We start from the raw sequence: 26,611 nt of genomic DNA on the forward strand, positions 1-26,611 counted from the left end.
TCGTCGAAAACTAACTAAAGAAAGAAAGGAAGTGGGAGTAAAATAGAAGTCCAGAGAGAATGAGAGAGAGAGAGGGGGGTGGAGAGAGGGGGGGAGAGAGAAAGGATATGGAAGATGCGCGTGCATGGTACAACATACAATGAATCCCAAAAATATATGCAGGCTACAATCAATTTTGAAAAGATTATTAACATCTTCGTTACGATTCTATAAACATAATAACGATCTTTTGAATGTTATAAGGATATAAATACTTTTGGGACTTACTGTACATAGGTATACAAAATAAGATGGATGGATAGATAGATAGATAGATACAGAGAGAAAAAGAAGGAGGGGGGAGAGAGAGATATTTTTTTCGTATGAAGTTATACATTATGAGCAAAGAGATAGGAAATCGAAAGAGAGAGAAGGAAGAAGGAAGGAACGAAAGAGCAGGTGGGGGTGGGAAGGAGAGAGAGAGAGAGATAGAGAAGGAGAGAGAGAGAGATAGTGAAGGAGAGAGAGAGAGAGAGAGAGAGAGAGAGAGAGAGAGAGAGAGAGAGAGAGAGTAGGACGCGAGAAAGATAGAGGACGCCATGATGAAAAAGGGGGGCACGATGCTCGGCTGCCGGCTGGCTTCGCCGAGCCGACAGTTTGGCGTTCGGTGTTGCTAGGCGCGCGCGAGTACTGAGGCGGCGAGTGCCGATAGAAACAGAGAGAGAGGTGGGGGAGGGAGAAAGACAGACAGACAGAAAGACAGAACGAGAGAAGTGAGAGAGAGAGAGAGAGAGAGAGAGAGAGAGAGAGAGAGAGAGAGCCACTGTCAGTGCCAAGGCGGCAACCGGTAACCTTCTCTCGAGTCGTCGTCGTCGTCGTCGTCGTCGTCGTCGTCGTCGTCGTCATCGTAGTCATGTCGTAGTTGTCGTTGTCGTTGCGTCGTCATTGTCATCATTGTTGTCGAGAGTTGTCGTTAAAAATCGAAAATTTCGAAAACGAACAAGCTTCATAACGTTTGAACAACTTTCCTATCTATCTTTTTTTTTACTTCGCTAATTTCTTTTCCTATATGTACAAACACACACACACACACACACACAGATAGAGAGAGAGAGAGAGAGAGAGAGAGAGAGAGAGAGAGAGAGAGAGAGAGAGAGAGAGAGAGAGAGAGAGAGAGAGAGAGAGAGTTATGTATATACCTATACATACATACATGCATACATATATATACATAATTATATATAATATATGTTTGTATATATATAGACAAACATCTATATATACATATATATATCGATCTATAGATATACCTATATATTTATCCAAACACTTAGGACTCAAGCTCGATTGGCGCGAAATTGAATGGGGGACAGAGAGAGAGAGAGAGAGAGAGAGAGAGAGAGAGAGAGAGAGAGAGAGAGGGAGAGAGAGAGGGAGAGAGAGAGAGAGAGAGAGAGAGAGAGAGAGAGAGAGAATTTTACGGTGGCGCGTAGAAGTGGCGACGCGCGCGTCTCGACGCCTTTCGAGGCCATTTCGATGAGACGACGACGCCGTCCTCGACGGCGTCAGCGTCGTCCTCGTCGGTTCTTCTCGGCACAGCACGTCGACCGGCGACGGCTACGTCTCCTTCTCCGCTACGGTGCGTGTGTACAGATATGTATGTACGTGCATACTAACCTCGATGAAGGACGAACACTGCTTCTCCTTCTCATTGGAGACAAGAGAAGCACTAGCAGCAGAGCAGCGCAACAGTATCAGTAGAGAAGGTCGATCCTAGTCAGCCGTGATGTGAGATCCCGAGAAGACGTTTGGAAGGAAGGAGGACGGATTTATCGTTAAAGAAGAGGAAATGAAATGGAAATTTCTCTACTGTATTTCATCTGACATCGAGGTAGATTACCCAATTTTTATTTTCTCTCTCTCTTTCTCTCTCTCTCTCTTCCCCTTCCTCCTTCCCTCCCTCCCTCCTTCCCTCCCTCCCTCTCTCTCTCTCCCTCTCTCTTTGTCTCTCATGTATTCTCTTCGAACACGAAGGTGTGATGAATTCTTCCTGTTAGGCGATTCCATTTTTGATTTCGTTCCTTTATAAGAAACTTCGTTGAAATTTACTATCCATTTGATAGAGTAATATTACATAAACAATTATCTGCAGAATTCGTTGGCAAATGTTTTGATTGGAAATTAGAAATTAAAATATATATATATAAAGAGGAAATAGAATGTATACATATACGAACAACTTATATTGTACTACTCAAAAATGATGCAATCGATTCCGCGATCGTTTAAGATAATAACAAGTATTATGAGTAATGAACGATTTTATTTCACAATGAAAATATTAAGGTGATAAGAAGAACGAACACAACTGGTTTTTCCACTTTTCCAGATGATGAGACGTTAATTTGTTCGTTGAGCATTTATCGATCGAACATCTTCAAGTATCTCGCCTCGTTGGATCTCCTCCTTCGTTAACGAAGCATTCTCTTATCGTAATGATAAATACGGGATACCTAGTTTAATGGAGAGATGTAGCTTGCGTGTATACATACAGCCAACATATGAAAAAGAAAAAAAAAATTTGCATACTTTTGCGATAACGAAAATTGTGTTTGTCGACTAATGCTAAAAAATAACATATGTTCGTTTCTAAACTTGATCAGTTTAAAAATTTACTTATTTATGTATTTCCTTTTTTTTTTTTGTTTTCTCCCTTAAAATTACATTACACAGAAAAATCGAAATGAAAGGTTGGATCTTTTATCATTTTAATTATTTAAAGTGTAAACAGATATTGGTATTACGTTTCGTACAAAGTGAGTATGTCTTCTTCGGACGATTAAATGAATGACGTTTTTTCGTCATTCGCTTCGTTAATTGGTCATTAACCTAACATCATGCGTGTGTTGAAAATGTTTACAGTATGATACTCGTCGTGACGCAGAATCAACGTAGAATCGACGCGTAAATGATGAAACGGGGAAATTGCGTAGTTCGTATCTCGCATAACCATGTTCGAGCTATATCCCTTCTTTCGTGGAAAGGGTGTTCCACGAGTAAATTATTTCTTCATGCATCCATTCTATGAACGTTAAACTACATCGAGTGTAATTGACAGATCATTTATTGAAAATGTAATTATATCGTTAAGTTTTCAAAGAAGTTATACAATAACAACAATAACAAAGAAAAAGGATGATATTTTCTGCATCCTTTTTTTTTATGATTACGTTGCTATAACAATGAATTATGTTGTCATGTTTCATTGAATTTACTTTTTCATCTATTCCCCGATGACGTTATACTCATCATAAATTTATTCTCTGTCTTTCTCTATCTCTCTTCCTCCTTCTCTCTGTCTCTCTATTCATTATTTTGTTTGGAAGTAGCCCGTGATGCGATCGATCGTAGAGTTCGTCCAATAGAAAGAACATAAACGATAAGAAAATGCCCCTATCGAGAATTCGCGAAATTCATCAAAAAGACGTATCTATTAAATTCGTAAATATTTTTTATGTTTCTTATCGTTAGTTATCCTACAATCGATTTCTCTTTCTCTCTCTCTCTCTCTTTCTTTCTTTTTTTCTGAATAATTCTTGAATTTCTCGGCTCCTGAATTTTTCAAGAATGACTTGAAAGTTCAAAATGTCAAATGCATGAATCCAAGTACTTGGTTTTCCAACGATAGAGTTTAATTTAATACTTCGAGGCTAGACAGATAGAATAGACTTCGACTCACTTACTATCAGCTACTATGATCTCTTCACCTGTTATGCTCTCTCTTTCTGTCTGTCTGTCTGTCTGTCTGTCTGTCTATCTATCTGTCTATCTATCTATCTATCTGTCTGTCTGTCCCCTTCTTTCTCTTTCTCATTCTCTCTCTCTCTCTCCCCTTTCCCCATCTCTCTCTCTCCACCATTTCTCCTTCTCTTCCTCTTTCTCATTCGCTTTCCCCTGCAATTCCCATTCACGTTCCTCTTTGAACGATATCGCTTCCAAGCCAACTTGCGTTTCGACTGCTGCTGTTGCTGCTGCTACTGCTGCTGCTGCTGTTGCTGTTGCTGTTGCTGCTGCTGTTGCTGCTCCTGCTGCTGCTATTGCTATTGTTGCTGTTTCTGTTGCTGCTGCTGCTTTGTCAATTAGCCCATCAATTTCGCACAGCATTAATCGTTATCTCATCGATCCTCTCTCTCTCAAATGCTCGTCTCGTAGCTTATTTATTCGACGAATAAGAGATATATGCCGATAACAGAATATCCGTGTGGTTTGTGTATCGGACGCATCGAGGATTATTTCACGTTAACAGTATTCTTTTTTAATATTATAATAGATTTTCTTGTTTGTCTAAAAAAGAAAAAAGAAAAAAAAACTTGATCGTCTTAATTAAGATCTTTTTTTCTTTTTTTGTTTTTTAAATCTTTTCTCTCTTTTTTTTCTCCGGTATAATTTCAAATAGTTTCTTTAAATGTTAGTTATACCAAATTGAATATTGGGAGGAAAGAAGGTGACTGGTGACTTAATAAGTAAATATGTATAGTCTTATAATATAATTAATTATAATTGAGTGCGTGTGTATATATGTGTGCACGCGTTAGTATAATTATCGCTTTAAGATAATTTCTCCCTTCTACCTTCTTTCTTTTTTTTCGTTTCCAGAATTTCAGATAGCCCCTTAAAATGCTAGTTAATCCATCTAATCGATAGATACATAGAAAGTGAAGTATAGCATATATATATACGTATATATGTATGTATGTATATATGTATGTATATTTGGTATAGTTTCAAATTCGATCGATGAAGCTTTTTCGTAAACTAGTTTCCTTCGAAACTCGATCACAGCCATGTCAGTGGTTATGGCCATGATGGTAGGTTCCCACTCAAAGACTTCATCCGAAGCTGTTCAGCGGTTAATCCTATTTGATGTATAGTCGGATTATTAAGAGCCCGTGTCTATCTTTCTCCGTGACTTCGTAAGATATTTTAACGATAGATCAATAATGTGCCTGTGACAAAGAGGAAGGAAAAATTAAACACAATTTTTATACCTCACTGATGTACCTAACAATATCTTATAATTTTATTCATATTATTTAATTCGTTTTATATATATATATATATATATATATATATATATATATCGTTTTAAAACGATTATAAATAGGATTTTGATACGAGATATAAACGAGTTACTATTAAATGATTATTATCATAGCAAGCGCAGTCTCTTGATCGAACAAGTGCAAGCATTAACACTTTGATATCGCGTAACTAGTATTTACGTAACACCTTTGGAATCACTTTAACGAGCACCTTTGTACATATGATATGATTTCTTGAAAGCATCTTGTTCATTTTGAATAGTTCTGTTTTCTCGTTGACAGATCATTAAAACACAAAAATTATAAGTCGAAAATTATTGTCGATTTTAGTCATGATTTAAAAAGAAAAAAAAAAGTAAATTATTAAAAAGAATAAAGAAAAAAGAAAAAGCTAATATTTTCATGCACTTAATGAGATCGTTACGATATCTTTTATAGCTTCATTTATTATAAGAATCTCACGTAAGAGATGTTATTATAATTTTCTTTTTCAGTTCTTCTTCTTTTTTCGTTTTTTTTTTCATATTGTTGATTTTTTCTTTTTTTCGTTTTCTTTCTTTCTTTCTTTTTTTTTTTGCGATACATCGCATGCCTCGTATATTTTCGAAACGAGAACGCTCGACAGTTAAAACGAGTCGTTGGGAGATTCGAAGTTCGTACTCGTGTCTCTCTCTCCTTTCTGAAATCATCTCCTGGAGCGGGCGACCTTGAAACCAGCTGACAAACCGGAGAGAAAGAGAGAGAGAGAGAGAGAGAGAGAGAGAGAAGAGGAGAGGAGAGACGACGGCTGTGCGAAAGAAGGATTGCGCAACGCTTCGAAATACCATAGCTTTCGATCTCTCCCTCTCTCTCCCTCTCCCCTCTTTCTATCTATCTATCTATCTATCTCATTCTCTCTCTGTCTCTCTCTCTTTCTTTCTTTCTTTTTTCTGCCTACAGTGGTCCTCCTCATGCCAGATTCTTTTTATTTCTCTTCGGGACGAGTTGTATAAATGGAAAAAAACAACCTTTCTCTACCCGTCCAGCACGATCGATGTATTCGTCTTCTTTTTCTTCTTCTACTTCTTCTTCTTCTTCTTCTTCTTCTTCTTCTTCTTCTTCTTCTTCTTCTTCTTCTTCTTCTTCGTCGTCGTCGTCGTCGTCGTCGTCATCACTGTCGTTGTCGTTGTTTTGTTGTCGCCATTTCTTATTCTTCGTCCTCCATCTATTCTTCTTCCTCTTCGTCCTCCACCTCTTCTTCTTCTTCTTCTTCTTCTTCTTCTTCTTCTTCTTCTTCTTTATCCTTCACCTCTTCTTTTTCTTCTTCTTCTTCGTTCTCCACCTCTTCTTCTTCTTCTTCGTCCTCCTCTTCTTTTTCTTCTTTTACTTCTACTTCTACTTCTACTTATTCTACTTCCTTTGCCTTTTGCACACACGGGCGAGCATGTGCACGAAATATCGACCAGTCTCCCTTCGTGTGGATTTAGTCTCTAACTCGCATGGATATTCTTTTTTAACGCGACAATTGCTATATATTACGATGAGAAAAAAAGGGAGAAGGGAGGTGGATGAGAATACATGAATATGAGATTAGAATTGTTTCGAAATTTCATTATAATGGCTCGATGTTAATTTGATAAGTAATAAAAAAAAGAAAAAAGAAAGAAAAACGAGGAAAGAAAAATCGCACATGCGTACACATATTTTAAATCGTTAATTGTTCATCGTTAGTTAGAACAATAGTTATTTAACATTAGAATTATTGAACTTGTAAATCAACGGTTTTGAGATGGTTTTATTTTTAATCGATTAACGAAATTATAATTATTAGAAGATTCTTTTCTTTCTTTCTTTCTTTCTTTCTTTCATATCTGTTTCTTTAACCGAAATCCGTTTTTGTTTATTTATTTACTATTTCGACTATTTAAATAAATTACAAATAATAACGAACGAAGAGTGGTATGTGTGAGCGTTTGCGGTTACTTCTTTTCTTTTTTTTTTTCTTTCCTTTTTTCTTTTAGTACTATCAAACTGACAGATATGATAAAAATAAATAGTTCTAATGTTAATTTACGATCGTTTTTGAAGTATTAATATCACAAATTTTTTGTCGATAAAAATAATACAATCGCATATGCACACGTATACACACACACACACAAAATAAATGTTACATAGAGTTAGATAGAGAATATTTTAATTTAATCAACTTTAAGTCGTATTAATATATAATTCTTCAGAATGAAGCTTTTCTCGTATCATCGATTTCGAACTTGTTCCGAACACTGTCTATAATCGTTATTGTTCGTCGTTGCGTTATCGTCAGGCTCGTCTTTTTCTCTTTTTCTTTTCTTTTTCTTTCTTTCTTTTTCTTTTTCTTTCTTTCTTTCTTTCTTTTTTTCTTTCTTTCTTTCTTTTCTTTTTTTTTTTTTTTCTTTTTATGTACCTATGAACGAGTCCGTCGATACGCGTCATTCGTAGCAAGACCTTCGAGTTATCGAGAATGCTACTTTGTATTCTCGGGTTCGTAAACGTGGCTGACGTGTATTTCGTACGTTCCGTTTCCATATGCTCGTCATTGTCGTAGTCATTCTGTTAAATCGACCTATCGAACAAACACATCGTGTTTATCTCACAAAATTTTCTATATACGTTCTTTGTTTTTTAACTTATCGGTCGTTAGCTTTTCGATCATTCCAATTTTAAATTATCTGCATATATATTCCTTCGAGAGAAGGCAGAAATTTGAATTGTTAGAATTCTTTTCGTCAGAATGCATAATATATATTTCAGTAAAAAAAATATGATAATATATTTAACATTTAAAAAAAAAATCAGATAGATAAAACGTATTGATATTATTATAGGAAGTAGACATTTTCTATACTATTTCTTTTTTTTCCGTTCGGTAATAACGAAGAAAATATAACATTATAGACGAACATTTTTTTTTTTTTTTTGAATCTCACAAAGAAAAGATACGAGTAAGATACAGATGTGGTGAATATGATGGAATAAAAAACCGATGCTGTGAAAGGAAATAGGAATTGAGTAGTGGTGATATGTAGTGGTAATATCATAGAGAGGGAGAGCGAGAAAGAGAGAGAGAGAGAAAGAGAAAGAGAAAAAGAGAGAGAGAGAAAGAAAGGTATTGAATATATAGAAAAGAAATAGAAAAAAAAGACAGAAAAGAAGAAGGAGAAGGAGGAGGAGGAGGCTGGTATCGGAAGGGTTGTGGCGGGTGAGGCCAGGGACGGTTCTCCATCACTGTGGAAAGGAGCTATGATGGCCACCACCCTCGCTCGCTCATCGTGCTGCTTTTGAAGGTCAAGGTTTCACGCCCCTCTTCCATCGTAGTTACGTGCTAGTGAGGAGGGGTTGGTTGGTGAGAGGAGAAGAGGGTTGTAGAAGGGGCTCGAGGGCGTATCGAGCAGAGTAGTAGTGCTGGTAACAGCAGCAGCATCAGCAGCAGAGGCATCAGCAGTAGTAGTACCAGTAGCAGCAGTAACAGTAGCAGCAGCAGCAGCACAGAAGCAGCAGCAACACAGAAGCAACAGCAGTAGCAGCAGTAGAGGTGTTTGTATTTAGTGGTGCTGGTAGTGGTTTGTGGGTGGTCGTGACTCGACCGATACAGAGAGAAAGAGAAACAGAGAGAGAGAGAGAGAGAGAGAGAGAGAGAGAGAGAGAGAGAGAGACAGACAGACAGAGAGAGAGAGAAAGAGAAAGAGAGACAGAGAGACAAAGAGAAATAAAAGGTTGAGAGGGGTAGAACGTTACGTAGGTGGCGCCGGAGGGGTGCCGAGAGCCCGGTGCCCAGTATTTATAGCGCTTGCAAACCGATCGATAACGAATAGCGACACTGCGCAGTTGAGAACCCTTGTACCAAAGTCACCCTTCCTTTCTATTCCTCTACCAGCTTTAACTCACCCCTTTAGATCTTCTTTCTCTTTCTTCTTCTTCTTCTTTGTTCTCCTTTTGGATTCTCTAGTCTCTTCATTTTGTTTTTATAGTTAAGTATTTTTGTTTTTTCTTCTTCTTATTTCCCTTCTTCTTTGCCTTCTTCTTCGTATTTTTTTTCTTTTTATTAAACATCGAATGATTTTCGGAAAACATAGAAACTATCTTAAATTTTCTTGTAAATATTTGTCATTTCGCTCGAACAACAGAGATAGACGGAGATGTAACATTGGGATCGTCGAGGGTTCGAAGGTCGACATATCGATTTGCTTGAAATTTGAAGTACGAGGGTTTAACCCTTGCGGCTGTGATAGAGTGTATATACGATGAATGGATATAGAGTAAAGGTAAGGGCGAGACTCTCCCTTTACCTTGCTATCAGTCTGCTCGATTGATTGATCGATCAATTTCTGTGATTCTCGTCTCATGATTTTAATTTATTTGAAATCTTGATTATTTAAAGAGTTTGTTTTGCATTAAATTCATTTTATATATTCATATATATATATATATTTATTTATTTATTTATTTATTTACAAATTGATTTTTCCTATAAAAAATTTATCGTTATCACATTTATTTAATAATATTATATACATTAATAATATTAGATGTCGAAGAGAAATAGTACGATAAAAAAATGTCAAGAAGAAAATATCACAAAAACGATTACGGAGATAGGGGCACGCCCGCATTATCAGAAATACCGACTAGGAAGATTGTTCGCTCGCAAATGGGCATTGCGCGAGTGCGAATGACAATGGTATATAAAAATCGATAGCCATGCGTCCGTCGTAGGGTGGACGCATTATCGGTTACATGGGTCTCGTGATTTCATCGGGATTCTTTCTCTCTGTTTATAATCATTTTTTTCTGAATAATGGTAATAAAGGATAATGTTAATCAATTGTACCGAAGGAAGATTAATATTCAAAATGAGAAAAAGAAGAAAGATAATAATTTGTAATTCTATCAAAGGATATCAAAACAGATTATAATAACAGTAATAATAATGATGATAAAGAGGAAAAAAAGAAGGAAAAAAAACAAAAAAAAGATCAAAAACAAATTCGAAGCCAGTTAGTTTCTACCCTGAAAACAAAAGTTAAACAAAAAAAGACGAATAAAGGAGAATCATGTAATATCAGTGATATGTATAAACTCAAAGGATATCAAGAACGAAAAAAGGATACTGGACAACAAGGACAATAGCGATGGTTCGATTGGAAAAAGACCGTTGTATAAGATAGATGAAAATCGCCATTCGCGACTCGAAGATATAAAGGGCACAGAGAGCAGCACAAGGTAAAGGACAGGCCGTATCGGTCACATGAGAGAGAGAAAGAGAAAGAGAGAGAGAGAGAGAGAAGGGTAGATGAGATGGAAGGAGAAAGGACCGCCCCCAAAGGCGGGGGTAAGTGCATTGCCATCCCTTTCGCGTTACCGGGCCGTACCAGTAGGCATCCCCCTCCTTGATCTGCGCGCATGAGAAAGAGAGTGCACAAAAGAGGGCACAAAAACAAAGTCATTGGAGGAGGAGAGTAAGAAAGAGAAAGAGAGAGAGAGAGAGAGAGAGAGAGAGAGAGAGAGAGAGAGAGAGGTGGGGGAAGGGAGAAAGAAGGAGGGAGAGAAGGAGAGAGAGAAAGGAAGGACTCAAGGAAAGTGAGGCATTTGGGGTTGCTAGTGGAGGAGAGGAAAACAAGGTATGGGAAGAGCGGGGGGTGGGTGGAAGTAGAGGAGGTTAGATCCGGTGCGTTACGTCGGAGAAGTCGAATCACCGGGCGATCGTAAAGGTCGTAGGTGTTCTCTCTCTTTCTCACTCTTTCGGAAATACTCATTCTTTTTCTTTATTACTTCCTCACTTCTCAGATGCTTCTCGGCAAGTCCTTCAATCGATTAGAAGATAACCAGCTGGCTGTTGGTGTCATTGGTGAGAGAGAGGGATCGTTCATTTAGGATTTTTCAATGATAAATTTTACGATGATTATTATCTTCGTGGTGTATAAGAGGCAACATGAATGGTTTCATTCGTAAATGTTACAAGAGTGGGGAAGAGAGGGAGAGAGAGAGAAAGATGGACAACCTTCAAGTGGAAAAGTTCTACGCTTATCATTCGTTATCGAAGATGCAACGCAACGGAAAATTACATTAGATTTGTAAAATCTTTTTAATAGGTTTTCTTTTCTTTTTTTTCTATTCATTTTTTCTTTCTTATTTATTTATTTTTTTATTTATTATTATTACTATTATAATTATTATAATTATTATAATAATAATAATAATAATTATTATTATTATTATTATTATTATTGTTATTATTATTGTTATTATGATTATTATTATTACTATTATTTTCTTTTTTTTTTCTTTTTGAAAAGAAAAACGGAAAAAATGAGTAAAAAGTGTGGATAGATGGATGGATGGAAATTTCAAGTGAAGGAGGAAGTGCGATGTCAACGGGTATTAATCATTGACGATTTCAATCAAAGAGTATATTATTACGATGAACTTGAAATAAATTTGTGGAACGAGCCCACGTTTTCGATCGATTATATACATCACAAGCAAGATCTCAGAGATGCTCGTGAGTAAATTTATATAGAAAGTATATTTACACGTGATCAAAATTCTCGAGAAAGAAATAGAGAGAGAGAGAGAGAGAGAGGAGGGGAGTGAGGGAGAGAGAGAGAAAGGGAGAGAGAGTAGGAAAGAAAGAAATCTTTTGTTAGTTTATTTTCGTTTCATCTCGATTTTAATAATTTCCTATATGTTGATCCTATTAGTAAGAATGTTCAAATGACATGGATATACGTTAGATTAAAAGTCATCTCATAGCAAATTATATTTCATAATACAATTTATTATTATCAATCTCATGACATCGTAGATATAAGAATTAATTTTCGAGCCTATCTATAATATCATATAAGATCGTTTCTTCGTAATCGATTATTTTTAAAGAGGATAGAGGTCAAAGTTTTAACTTACGTTATTAACGATCGTAATTCATATTTTATAAATATCACGACGTTCATTCAAAATAGAATATCACGTGATCGGCAGTTTACCGAGGTTTTGTTTTACGAGTGAAAGAGAAAGAAAACAAAAAGCTTTCTTGCCTTTCTGATTAATTATTGTTCTATTAGGGAACGGATTTCCTTTTAAGAGTTTCACTTGAAATAATTTTGTTCAAACTCCAAATGCGAACAATTATACTTTTAATGATACTTTATTGTATTGATCGTTAATTGAAAATGAAGAGATGTTTCTTTCTTGTTTTTTCTTTTTTTTTTATTTTTTTTTTTTTTGATCCATTGAAAAATATGCTTCGACGTTTACGGATCCTTATATTTATACACTTTCGAAAAAAATAATAATTTTAATCGACCAAAAAAGGAGGGAGGAGTCTCACAGTTGACGTGAACACGAATAACACTGTTAAATATGATGAAACATGGCCATTGTTTATATTCTTTTTTCTTTTTTCTTTTTTTTTTTACATTTGTATCATTTTAATAAATTTAAATTAGATTAATCCTTTCGACTTCTTCTGTGTATTTGAGAATTTATAATTTTTTTTTCTTCTTTCTTTTTTTTTTCTTTTCTTTGTTTTTTTTATATAATAGATGGAATGGTACTCACGTGTAAATTTCGATTTAAATTTTGAAAAGTTTAATATTGTCCGTTCATGATTTTTATACGAATGTCATGTGTGTATATGTGTGTGTATAAGAGATAAATTGAACGAAAAAAAATACAATTTTTTTATATTATCTTGCATATGTATATTATTATTATAATATTTTCAATGCACTATCTTCATTGTGTTTTTATTTAACGATATGCAAAGAAAAACTAAACGTTTTACTAAAAACATAAATATGTTTCAGCGAAGAATAATATATTATCCGTGAGTAAAATGATGAAACGGTTGCACCGTGCAATTTGTGTCGTAATTATAATATGATAAGAAACGGATAGCACCGAAAAAAAAATTTATCGGTTTTCAAAATGTACAAAATCACTTGTTTTATAATACAACGGAGATAATTTTTTTTCGAGTTTAAGAAATTTTCTTGAAGGCAAATAATTTTATGAAAATGAGAAAAGAAAATTCATACCGAATTTTTTGCGACAAAACCGAAAAACTGTGTATAATTGAAACTAAAACAATCCATAGAAAAAAAGAAAAAGAAGAAAAAAGAAAAAATTGAACGATGAAATATATCGCGTGTTCTATTGAAACACTCGTGTCCGTTAAGTTCGTATAATCTCCAAACGGACAAAATTCACACCTACTTTTGTAAATCTTGTTGATATTTTTTAAAATAATAATAATAATAATACACTTTACGATCGTATCACCGACTTTTCCATGGAAGTAATTCGCTTTAGGTATAACCATTACGATTTTAATCTCTAATTTGTATCACAGTTTGTCCTTCAAAGAAGATCATAATTTCTCATCTTTTATTTTCTTCCTTTGACGATTATGAAAATTACGATATACCACAAATTATTTTTTTTTATCATCTCATTAGAATCGCTATATTAGGTTAAAAGATTAATCGTAATCATTATCACATGAAAACATCGATGCGGGAATGGGAGAGAGAGAGGAGGGGGAGAGACAACGTATGAAACTAATGAATTATGAGGGAATTATCGCGAAATCCATCGATTTATGAATATGCATGAATTTATGGACGAAATATTTGTCCGCTCATATGTAACGCTCTTGCAATCAAATAGTTATCCTTTCTCTTTCTCTCTTTCTCTCTCTCTCTTTCTCTCTTTCTCTGTCGCATACACATACTTACACACTGTTGATATGAATATAGAAAAAGAAAGGAGAGTGACTCTCCTCTTACTTTCCGATAATCCATGATTGGTAAACTTTCGAGAATAAAAAAGAACGTGTTTGCTTTTTTTTTTCTTCATCCCTAAAAAGAAGAAGAAGAAGATATTGGAGAATAAACGACGACGTAGAAGCGAAGTAATACAGTTATATACATCTATCTAAAGAAGGATAAACATCGTTAAATTGCGACGAACTGATTCGCTAGAAGTCGACCCTTTACTCCCACACGATAACGTTATTCTCGGATCACCCAGTACATTATTTTTTATCGTAACTATTCTCTTTTTCTTCGTCGTCGTCGTCGTCGTCGTCGTCGTTGTTGTGTCGCCGTCGTTGTCGTCGTCTTCATCGTCTTCGTCGACTTCGTCATTCTCATCGTATTGTATTTTGATACTAAGAATACGACGTGTTTACTGGCTGTGTTTACTGACTTTTCTCGCGATTTTGCTCTTTCTCCTCCCTTCTTTCCTCCTCTTGCTTTTATACTACGTCTCTCAATGTTGAGTCATCTTGAGATATACCTACGTTTCGGTGCTCGAGTTCTCTCGCGTGCGATGAACACGCGACGTAGTAATAAAAATAATAATAATAATAATAATAATAATAATAATAATAATAATAATAATAATAATAATAACAACAATAATAATAATAACAATAATAATAATAATATTCTCCTTGACTCTCACAAAACGAACGATCTTCATCGCTTTTACGCATTCGTCTTGCGCACGTCGCACCCCTTTCATATTTCGTTAATAATAGTAATAGTAATAGTAATAGTAATAGTAATAGTAATAGTAATAGTAATAGTAATAGTAATAATAATAGTAATAATAATAATAATAATAATAATAATAATAATAATAATAATAATAATAATAATAATAAAGATAATAGTAATTTAATAATTTTATATTTTGTTTTTTCCCTCTCTTTCGCAGTAAGCCGACTACATTGCGAGTCAGAATCCTTCAAGATGGATCTTATTTTGGACATCAATAGCTGGCTCTATCCTATGGAATTAGGTGAGTTGTTTTTATCTTCTTTTCATGTCGCTCAATATGTATGAAATAAAACGTTTGAGAAGTATTCGTTATCATGTTTATATAATAAAAAATCCAAATGTATAAACTAGTTCGTTATATGATTAATTTAATTTAATTCTTATTTCGTGTTACATGTAGAATTATCTGTTATAATTGATATTGTTTAGAAATAGAACGATATAGCATGACTTGTTTATGTCGCGGAAAGAAATTTGATAGACACGGTAGAGAGAAACAGAATGAGAGGTAGAAGCAGGTGTATACACAACAAATCGTATACACGTACAATTTTTCTGGTCATGCGCGTGTGTATATATATGTATGTGTATATATATATATACATATATTTATATAAATCAACTGTCTTGTCCTATATTAATGTAGGTCACGTTCGAGGGAAGACTTTCAAACGTCTTCGTTATATTATCCGTGACCCCAGTTTCTTCGTTAATTTCTTCATAAAGACGACCTTGGATAATATCGTGACAAAGAACAACGTTTTAACGTTCAAAAGTGTCGTATCAAAGCCGATCATTCTTTTTCAACTTCGAGAGCAAACGATGGCACTCTGCACTGGTTGTCTATGTACATATGTATGTATATCGATCATTCAAAGTGAACGTTTTTTTAAATAGGTATAGTAGAAACAGAGCTAGATGCAAAGAAACAGAGAGAGAGAGAGAGAGAGAGAGAGAGAGAGAGAGAGAGAGAGAGAGAGAGAGAGAGAGAGAGAGAGAGAGAGAGAATGTAACAAATCGTCGCAGTGTAGCTTCGTTTGCATTTCATACGAACGAATGCGTCCGTTGTAATTTCCGGTTGGCGAGACGCCTTTTTTCTCTGTTCCTCACTTCCTATATTTTTTTCTTTTCCTTTTCTGTTAACTTACTAACGCGGAAAAGGAACGTTTTCGAATTTTTTTTCTTTCTTCTTTTCTTTTTATGATGTTATTATTTAACGGGCGCGCATTCAAGAAAGAGAGAAAGAGAGAGAGAGAGAGAGAGAGAGAGAGAGAGAGAGAGAGAGAGAGAGAGAGAAAGTAAGAAAAAGAACGAAAGTATATCGACTGATTTTGTTCATCTAGAAAAGTGAATTTTATCGATTTTACTTGACATATGTTTATAAATAAAAAAGTTAAGTTCGATTAACAATCAAGAATAGAATGAGATTTACGAGTTACGAACGTAGAAATTGCGAAGCTCTCTATTTCCTGTATTACTTTCGGTTCAGATGGCACGTGCGATTCGGCTACAAATTTCTATTTTCCCTGTCGAATGAGATTTCGCGAGAGCGTCATGTCCGCTTCAACGATGAATGCCAAATGGAACATATGCCAAGAACAGCTACCGGCTGTACTGCATCTCGAAGTGTATGCTACTCTGCTTGCTTTCATCTCGGCCTTCGACCGGAATCGTTACTTCGGCGCGCATCAACTATTCACTTTCTTTTTTTTTCATATATTTTGTAAAACGAATTACACTTTTCTTTCTTTATTTTCTTTTTTTTTTTCTTTTTTCACTCCATTAAAATTCAATTGGTTAAGGATGATTCTCGAGAGATACTTTATATACAATGGAAAGAAAAGTGATTTCATTTCTGAAAGGACCTTTACTAATAAATATTTCTTAATAGTTAGATGGCTACGTTTTAAATTGCGTTCCATTTAAAAATACAAATTATTTATTAATTTTACTATTCATGTCTCGCATAAATTCTGATCTCATCTTTGATGCATATTAAGTTTTACTAAAAAGTTCTATCGGTCTTACTTAAGAAAAAGGAAAAGAAAAAAAAATTCTTATCTATTTGATAATAATTTTTAATGAAAATCAAGTACAGCGTATACTTTTTCGATAAACCCAATGAAGTTAGAAAATGCCATGATTTATTTTTCTTTTACCAAGAAAAAAAATGAAAATTTCGGAAAAAAGTTGGCATTGATAAAACCACGCTACGTGACTTCGAGCAAACGCAACTCGGATGCGCAATGAGTAATGAAGAAAGAAAGATCGTACAAAGAAATAGAGAGTAAGAGAAAGAGAAGAAGAGTACAATTCGCATAATCCACTCGGACTTGCAAGTGCGCCCAAGGCCACGTTACGCTGCAGCCGCAGCAACAGCAGCAGCGGCAGCAGCACCAGCACCAGCACAAATTCCGTCCTTCCCGCCTATCCGAACGGTCGGCACAGGGTCGGTTTTGAGAACGCGGCTCCATGGACGCGATCCTGGATCTATCCCGTATTCATTGGTGAGAGGTGGGAATAGTGCGCGCGAGCGCGTCACACCCACAAGTAACGAAGGACACGAAAGGGTGGGGTTGGCCAGTATCACCGTCGATTCTCCCGCATGTTTACAGATTCATATTCCCCTTCTGTGAGCACTCACACGAATGTACACCCTTCTCTACCTCCCTTTTTCTCTCTCTTATGCGTTCACGGCTTCCCCTCGCTTCATTCCCCACCACTATCGAGAGAGAGAGAGAGAGAGAGAGAGAGAGAGAGAGAGAGAGAGAGAGAGAGTGAGTGAGAGTGAGAGTGAGAGAGAGAGAGTATTAGCAACAGAGAGAAGCGCAGCAGCAGTAACCAGAAGATACCTTCCCTCGAGTTTCGTCTACTACAACATCGATCGATCTATATTCTCATTATCGTACAGTGAATACTAGAAAAACGACTAAAGAACATATACATATGTTTATTATCATCATTTATATTAAAATGTGTGAACCAAGAATACGATCAATAAGTACAGAAAAGTTTACCAATGAAGAATAGATAAGAAAAATACATATGATAACGAGAAAAAGGATTTACGATAAAGAAAATCCATTCTGAGATTTGAAGGAAAAAAAAAGAAAAGGAAAAGGAAAGAAAAGAAAAGAAGAAAAGATAGAAAGGCGATCGAAATAACAGACGGAGAAAGAAATGCTGGAAGACGAAGATAGAGAGAAAGAAAGAGTATGGTGGGGATAGCGCGCGCGAGCACGCTTACAAGAGGGGTGGCAAGGTTATAGCGCGTGGGGCCAGGCAGCAGGCCGCTGTATTGACGCGCGGAGTCGAGGCTTGCGCGAGATGACGCAATCCCTCTCCCTCCGTTCCCTGGCGAGCATTCGCGAACGTCTCCGAGTTATCCCCACCAATCGGACTTGGCTCGCCCCGGCGAATCGTGGCTCTCCCCACTCCGACGTTAGCCGCGACGGCGACGGCGACGGCGGCAGCGGCGCAAGCAGCGCTCCCGCCTCACCTGGTAGCTCCCTCAAGTTCAATGCCAAGGTCAAAGCGGCTTAGACTCGGAGCCGTGTCGGTCGCGCGCGCCGCGCTCTCCGCTACTCGCTCTGTGCTACGGAAGAAGTCGACTACGTTCGTGTGTGGATTCTTCCGCTCTTTATTGCGATACGTATTTTCTTCTTGTTTCTTTTTCTATTTCTTCTTTTCTGTTCTTTTTTTTTCCTTTCCTTTCCTTTTTCTCACATTTTCTCTCTCTCTTTTACTCTTTTACTCTTTTACTTTCTACTTTTGTATTTATTTCTCTTTCTTTCTCTTTTGCTCAATCTCTCTCCCTCCCTCTCTCTCTCTCTCTCTCACTCTCTCCCGCGAAAACGGTGATTATCGGCGAAAAAGTACCCGCGGCGGACATCTTGTTTGATTCGTGTGACGTCAGTGGCGGAAATTTCGAGCGTGTTCCTCTTTCTCGCAACGACGACGACGACAACAAGGATGAGGAGAAATGACGCCGCGTGGGCGTCGACGAGGGAGGCAGAACGGGAGGAGAGAGAGGGAGAGCAAAGGGTGAACAAGAGAGAGAAGCTGTGTACTGCCTCGCGAGGATCGAACACCAGCCTCATCCGTTAATCGTCGTTGCGAGTCTCGTCGTGAAGGAACAAGGTCGCGACAGGTGTGCGTACAGTTCTCTACTAAACTACTACTACTACTATTATTATTGCTACTTTACTGCTATCGTATTTGGATTCGTCTGTTCCATTATTGTCCGGATGAAGGAAGAGGAAATTGTCGAGGGAGAATGATATACATATGTATGTATATGTATATGTTTCTGTGTATATATATATATATATATATATATATATATATATATATATATATATTCGTCGTGTTACTTATTGCCCTATTCGAAGAATTCCGGGATACTGCATTATTTGATGACATGCAACGAGTGCGCTGCGTCTCTTCTTCGCGATCGATGATCACAACGATCATGCGAATTTGTCGGGGATCGTCGGCGTAGCGTAGCGATACCTCTCTCCCCTTCCGCTGCACCGAGCCGTGGCGCACTTTGACGTCAAGAAGCAAGATGGCGGTTTTTGGGTAGCCCGGAGAAGAGCGCGGCGGTCATCGTTTGTGCGTCGTCGTTGTCGTCGTCATAATTGTAGTCGTAATCGTAGTCGTAGCCATAGCCATAGTCGTAGTCTTTTCTCTAGCGTCGTCATCATCTTCGCCTCTTCGTATTATTCATATCAACGCCATTCAACACAATTCTCCTTTGGATTTTGTGCTACGGTATCGTCTCTCACTTCCTATATCTTTCTCTCTCTCTCTCTCTCTCTCTCTCTCTCTCTCTCTCTCTATTTATCTATATATTTATCTACCTGTCTATCTATCTGTCTATCTATATTTCTTTATCTCTCGCTCTCTCTCTCTCTCTCTCTTTCTTTCTCTCTTTCTATAATATTTTATAATATAAATCAAAAAATTTCTATTTATTCGAGATTAAATAAAACGATCATTTAATGTTTTGAATGAACACACGATTATACGACTATTAGAAAGGAAAAGCTTGTTTGTAACATGGTGGAGAGATAGTGTGTATAGGGGAAAGGAAGTTCGATCGTTCGTCTTACTTTCGAAATTACAAAGATCGTTCTCACGGAATCGTGAGACGCACGCAAGGTCGCGAATCCACCATGTCTCTTTCTCTCTCTCTCTCTCTCTCTTTCTCTCTCTCTCTCTCTCTCTCTCTCTCTTTCTCTCCGTCTCTCTTTGTGTCTATACTTACAAGTACAATTTCTAGTAGGATCAATTGGTTACGCAGATCTTCCAATATCGTTGTCTTCCCTCTCTCTCTCTCTCTCTCTCTTTCTCTCTCTTTGTGTCTCCCATTCCCCTCCTAAATCCCTCTCTCTCTTTCCTCTCCTCTTCCTCCTCCTTCTCCTCCTCCATCTCCTCTTCCTCCTCCTACTCGTACTTGTGTTCGGCGGTATCGATCGGCGTGATACTATAGCATTTTCATGAATATATGTTCACGGAATTAACCCTGACCTTGTACTCACAGTCTAACTTCTCTTACGTGTAGAATCTCTAACGATCGTAACAACGAACATGCGTTTCCTTTTTCTACGATAAGATAAGAAGATTCATTGAAAAAGATATTGTTTGTATCTTTCTCATTTACGAAGCAACCATGCGATTCTCTTTCTTCTATGTCTCTGTCTGTCCCTATATCTGTCTATATTTCCTCTCCCAATAGCAAGCGTACACCCTAACCTCCTTTCACAATCCGAGTCCCTTTTCCCTTTCAGATCCATCGCTAGTATCTTTCTCTTCTCTCTCTCTCCCTCTCCTCTCTCTCTCTCTTCTCTCTCTCCTCTCTCTCTCTACCTATCTACCTACCTACCTACCTACCTACCTACCTACCTCCCCTTCTCGTCCTTCACCCGATTTCTCTCGTCCTTTTCGCTCGTAACTCCCCTCCAAGTCGTATCTTTCGCGTTAAGGATTCTTCGTGTACGTGTTGCCTTCTCTCGAGCGAGGAACTTTGCGTTTCGCATATTTTAACCATCCGAGCGTGCAGTTTAGATCATAATGGCTTATTGTTCTATAAGACTTATTTCTCAAAGCATTAATTTCATTTGTACATTTAAAAACATTTTGTTTGTAACTTTAAACGATCGATAATAATAATTAATTAATAATTAACATGAAAATTTATGAAATATGCAGATTAATTTATTCTACATATATGCACACACTATTATTGCTTATTTTTCTATAATCATCATCGTCGTCGTCGTCATCATCATTATCATCATCATCATCATCAGCATCAGCATCGTCATTGTCTTTATATTTCGAATGTCGAAATATAAAATGTCGGAAAAAAGAAAATAAATAAGCTAATCACGTTTTGACAGTTCATTTCCTAAATCTTTCTCATTTGACGTAGTTACATAGAACGCGTGACTAATCACACATACGTTTCATATCGGAGTTTCGGTTTCGGTCGTTTTCGGCCGTTTTCGTCGGAGCTCGACTCGACTCGACTCGGTTCGACTTTGCTTTGCGGGAGTAATTTACTGATCGCTTATGTAATCGCCAATATCGCGAGACCGTTCGTTCGTGGTTGCCATCATCGTCATCGTCACCGTCACAGTGTCCAACAATTTTGAATTACTCGACTAACGCGCATTTGACTTTTACACGAGCTTTGTAACTCTTTACTCTATTATAGATCTGTCGAGCCAATGGAAGTAACGATCGTAAATGAATAAAAAATTTATCAAGTACGATTCTATTCAGGATACATATATTTCCGTGTATGTATCCTCATTAAATATTTGATTTTTTTAACTTCCTATTCGAAACCTCCCCTATTTTCTTAATTAATCATCTGCAATGAAATGATCGATAACGATCAAAGATAGAACTGTAAAAAAGAATCGATATAAATAATTCCAAAAAAAAAAAAAAAAAAAAAAAATAAGAAGAAAAGAAAAATAAACGAAACTTGCAGGTTCTCATTTTATATCTCATATTATTCTCTATATATCTATTATATATTCTCATATTATTCAATTCCCGTTATGCCTTGGAGTCATTAATAGTACATTGATACAAAAATAGTCTTGACATATTCTGATATATTTGATCGTTATTAAGATAATGGAACGCAAAAAATCGATATCTTTTTTCCTTCGAATTCTCACTGTACTGTTTATCTTTATTTTTCTTTTTTCTTTTTCTTCTTATTTCTCTCTCTCTTTCTCTTTTTATTTTTTCTTAATAACATCGTTTTCTTTCTTTATTTTAGGTGACAAATTTCGCTTAGTATTAGCAACAACTCTTCGAGAGGATGGTTATCCAGACGGAGGCGAATGGAATGCAACCGATCAAGAAGGTGGTTCGAGAGCAGACAGTTTTGAGTACGTGATGTCGGGAAAGGTTTATCGGATCGAGGGTGACGAGGCAAGCAACGAGCCTAGCAGTAGATTGTAAGTCTTTTAAAGATTCATTGGTTCATTAATTAATTTATTTTACGTTAATAGAGATTAAATAATATCTTAAAATGGATCTCATATGATTTTAATTTATTTATTTTTTTTTCTTTTTTTTTCTTCTTTATTTTTACGATTCGTAATCGAATAATACCTTTAATTGAATTTATAAAGAACAGATCGAGAATAGATCTACATTAATAAAATTCGTATTAATTAATTTACTTTTTTTCTTTCGATACGCGTAAAGTTAATTCGTATAATTGAGAAGAAAGTGGTCAATTAATCGATCGAGCAAATTGTATGATATATTTTCGTCTGTATAAACATTAATTTTACTTTAAATGTGATCTAAATATTTCATTGATATTATTCCTCGTCACTACGTAAAACTGGTATAGGTATGATATATATATATATATATATATATATATATATATATATGTATATATATATATATATATATGTATATATATATATATATATATACACATGTAAAGAGGATATATATACATATTATTATACGTGGTGGCGGCGACGAAGCGCGTAAACGCGCGCTTCCGCTCTGTGATCTCTGATTGGCCCGCTTCCAGTGCTCTCTCCAATCTCGTACCATCTCGACCATCACTAAATAAAAGCGTATTACTTTATACGAAAGGAATGAAAGAGTATATAACGCCAGTCTTTTTTCTTTATGTGCAAATAACGTAAAAAAAAGTATATATTTATACCAAAGAAAAAAAAAAAAGATTACAAAAAGAAATGGAAAAGGAAAGAGGAAGACAAAAAAGGAAAACAAAAATGGGGAAAAAAGATCGATTGTTTATAAACAATAATAAAAAAATGTGAACGCGCTTTTGTCAATCAACGATAATATTTATATATTCTTTTTAATACAAACATTAATCGATATAAATTGGATATATAATTTTTTAAAAGTACTTGTATGTCTCGTCTTTATGAACGGAGAATGGTGGGCTGATCAACAACAGCTAATACTACTTAGAATCTATATTTAGAATTTTACTCGATTTAAATGAAAAATGATAGACGCGTACAAAGTAAAAACATTTTTAATAGAGTTATCTTTAAGTGAGTCACGTTAACATAAAAAAAAAACAAATAGAATAGATACGATAAATTCTTATATACGATAATAGATAAAAAAGAAAATTATAATTTTATTTTCAATCTTATAGACTGAATTTTTTTCGAAATCTCTTTATAGTTTCGATATCTTACGAATCTCGATAGTATATGAATTACGTATCATCACTGTTTATCACGAGGACGTTAATTTCGTTCGTGGACCTTGACATTACTTAAATGGTATGAGCCATGAAAGCCGAACGAGTAGACGTTTCTTTGTTCCGTATTACGTAAAAAAATTAATGGTAGCTTCATCGAGTTTTTATATGTGTTTCAAAATCAAGTCTTTTAAAATATATATATATATATATATTTCATTTTATCTAATATATGTATATATATACATACATACACATATGTATACATACAGGGTGTCCGAGAATAAGAGGAGCATATTTTAGCGACTGATTTTAGCACATCTAAGCAATAAAAAAAATAGTTATCAAAAGATTCAGCGAGAAAACAAAGTCAAATGGTGCGTATCTTTATATGAACTTTTTTTTTCTTATTGTATAAATTTGCTGAAGTCACACCTAAAATATTTTTCATTTATTCTGAGACATTCCGTGTATAAATATAAATATGCGCGCGCGCATATGTGTTTATGCGTACGTGTGCGTTTGTGTCTGTGTATATATATATATATATATTTTCATTTCGTGTAAAATAAAAAAAATAGACAAACATTACGGTTACAAAAGTTTAAAAGAGATAAAATTAATTCAAGAGCGACTTATCGTTGACCTTGAAATACGATTGAGATGTCCCAGATGGTGAATGTCGTATCGTCATAAGAGAATGATGCAGGTTATCGAAGTGGAATTCGAGCGTTCGACTATGTCTGTGTGTATTCATGATATTATTGTCAAAGATAGAATGCAGCGTGGTGCATGTAGACACTCGATAAGATAAGACAGAGCAAAGCGCATACAGCTAGGTTACAGTAGACATTTTTTAATCAAAGGAAAAATATCTTTATACTCTCTCGTAGATATCACAAGAATTTTTAATCGTTTCGAAAGAAAATAAAACAAAAAAAGCAGGAAAAAATACATAAAGAAGATTTTTCTAATACTTGACAAGGAGAAGTATCTCGAAGGAATATATTTGACAGGAAATTTATAAACATTAACAACATTAAAAACTTTGAATGTAAATAATCTTCAAAAATCGAATTACAATTTTCTCATTCAATTTTAATTAACATAGATATTTGAATTTGCATTAGGAATTAAAAAAAAAAAAAAAAAAAAAAAAAACCACTTGCATTGATCGTTTTTAATTCGTCTCGACAATCATTGTATCTTCTTCTCTTTCATTAGTTTTATCGCGCAAATTCAATATCTAGTTCTGAAAAAAAAAGGAAAGAAGGGAAAAAGAAAGAAATCTATCATAATTAATCCTATTAATTTAAGAAGAAGGAAGAGAAATTGAGGAAGAAATTATATTTTCAATCTATAACAGTTTTTTTTCCCCCTCAATTTATTAAAAATCGTCGACAGTTATATTACAATTATCGGTAAAATTCCAAGGGAGATAAATTGTAATATTTGATTTAACCAAAATTTATTCATTAGTTGGGAAAATAATGGATGATAAATTTTAACCCGCACATACTCGGCCGGTAACGAATCAGACAATTGGAGTATCGAATTTTCGCATGCTCAGCAGAGCTACGAGGAGAGAAGAAGTACTTCGTTATCGCTTTATCTCTATCATCCTTCGCTACAACATCAAAAAAAAAAAAAGGAAAAGAAAAGATAAAATATCCAACAAGGAGAGAGACAAAAGAGAAAGAGATGAGGAGTAGGAAGAGGAGAAGGAGAAGGAGAAGGAGGAGGAGGAGGAGGAGAAGTAAAAGTAGAGTCGGCGAAACGAGGAAAAAAACAAAAAGATATTAAAAACAAAACTAAAAAAGAAAGATACAAAAAACAGAACAAAAAAGAATAGAGAAAAAAAAGAGAGAGAAAGAAAAGATATGAGAAGAAGGAGAAGAATCATGGTGGTGGTAATGATGATGATGTTGATGATGATGATGTGGGTGATGAGGATGAATTGAAGCGACAAAGCACGGTCGGTAAAATAGTATGGATGGCAAAAGAAAGGAGGTGGCGAAAGCTGCTCTCGGAGAACAGGGAGCCACTCTGCGTTCACTCGGTAGATAATGAAGCGAGTGAACACAGCTGGTGGTATCTCAGTTTTCTGGGGGCGTTGGCAACTCTCATTGGTTTACCAGCTGACCACTACAACCCGGTTGTCTCTCTTTCAATCTCTCGGATGCAGAACTTCTCTGGTCTCTCTCGAAGAGCTCGCGAAGCTTGGCCTTTGTGGTCATCATTGCTACTCCTCTTTCTCTCTCTCTCTCTCTCTCTCTCTATATATATATATATATATATATATCTTTCTTTCTTTCTTTCTTTCTTTCTTTCTCTCTCTCTTTATTTCTATGTGATCTCAAAAGAGAATTCTCTACAAGAACGAAGAAGGAGGACGGAAGAGAGAAAACCGGTCGACGTGTTGTAATCAGGATAAAAAAAAGAGGATCGTTAAAAAAAAAAGTGGACATGTGCACGCGAAGAAACTTCCTTTCGTTCGTAGGACACTCAATCGACCATGACAATGACTACGTCGATATTCGTTCTCGATCTCGATCTTTCTCTTTCTCTTCCTCTCTCTCTCTCTCTCTCTCTCTCTCTCTCTCTCTCTCTCTCTCTTTTTCCATCAAGGATCCATCATGAAAATTTCGATCGCATAAGAACACTTACGGATTTAGAAGGGATCATCTGGGACCACCGTTAGTTTATTTTCGACCGACTCACGCTTAAAGATCTTATCTTACATATTTTCGTTAAATCTTGGCAGTTTCATTTTATCTTACGATGCATCATGGTCATGATTATCATCATCATCATCATCATCCTCTTCTTCTCGTTCTCCCATATCAGCAATTTTCTATTTTCATTCACTAGGTAAGAGGAGGACGAATACAACAAAGTGACCTCTTAATCATTTACAGTTCTCAACTCTCTCTCTCTCTCTCTCCCCCTCTCCCTCTCTCTCTTTTTCTCTTTCTCCCTCTCTGCCTATCTGTCTGTTTGTCTATCTCTATCTATATCTCTCTTTCTCTTTGTTCGTCACTCGTTAAATTTCATCATTCCACTGATTGACTACTTGTGATTCATTTTACAAAGTACGTTTCACATAAAGTGATCATATTTGATTCTTCTTACTTCTCCGGAGAACAAAGATTAGGAATCGTCATCATCGTCGTTGTCGTCGTCGTTGTCGTAATCATCATCGTAATCGTCATCGT

General features: G+C 35.8%; 1 protein-coding gene and 1 long non-coding RNA gene across 6 annotated transcripts in view; both read left to right on the top strand.

The window, feature by feature from the left end:
- Positions 1-26,611, top strand: part of LOC124429513 (DNA-directed RNA polymerases I, II, and III subunit RPABC3) — a 68,050-nt gene that overhangs the window by 9,905 nt on the left and 31,534 nt on the right. Inside the window, exons 1-4 of one of the 5 annotated variants that reach the window (XR_006943474.1) lie at positions 10,749-11,173; positions 11,430-11,601; positions 14,823-14,906; positions 21,966-22,146. Coding sequence is in view for 4 of the 5 variants with exons in the window: in XM_046974877.1 (XP_046830833.1) it covers positions 11,430-11,601; positions 14,823-14,906; positions 21,966-22,146 (437 nt within the window). In the remaining variant the exon portion in view is untranslated. Of the gene's footprint in view, positions 1-10,382; positions 10,432-10,748; positions 11,174-11,395; positions 11,602-14,417; positions 14,449-14,822; positions 14,907-21,965; positions 22,147-26,611 lie in introns of those variants that run through there. The other 4 variants (XM_046974881.1, XM_046974877.1, XM_046974879.1 and 1 more) reach the window with 4 other exon arrangements.
- LOC124429514 lies at positions 1,178-6,231 on the top strand. Its single transcript, XR_006943475.1, has 3 exons — positions 1,178-1,870; positions 2,369-2,795; positions 2,902-6,231. It is a non-coding gene; the product is annotated as an uncharacterized LOC124429514 (long non-coding RNA).

Source organism: Vespa crabro, chromosome 15, assembly GCF_910589235.1.
Source record: "Vespa crabro chromosome 15, iyVesCrab1.2, whole genome shotgun sequence".
In the NCBI taxonomy this organism is placed as follows: Eukaryota; Metazoa; Arthropoda; class Insecta; order Hymenoptera; family Vespidae; genus Vespa; species Vespa crabro.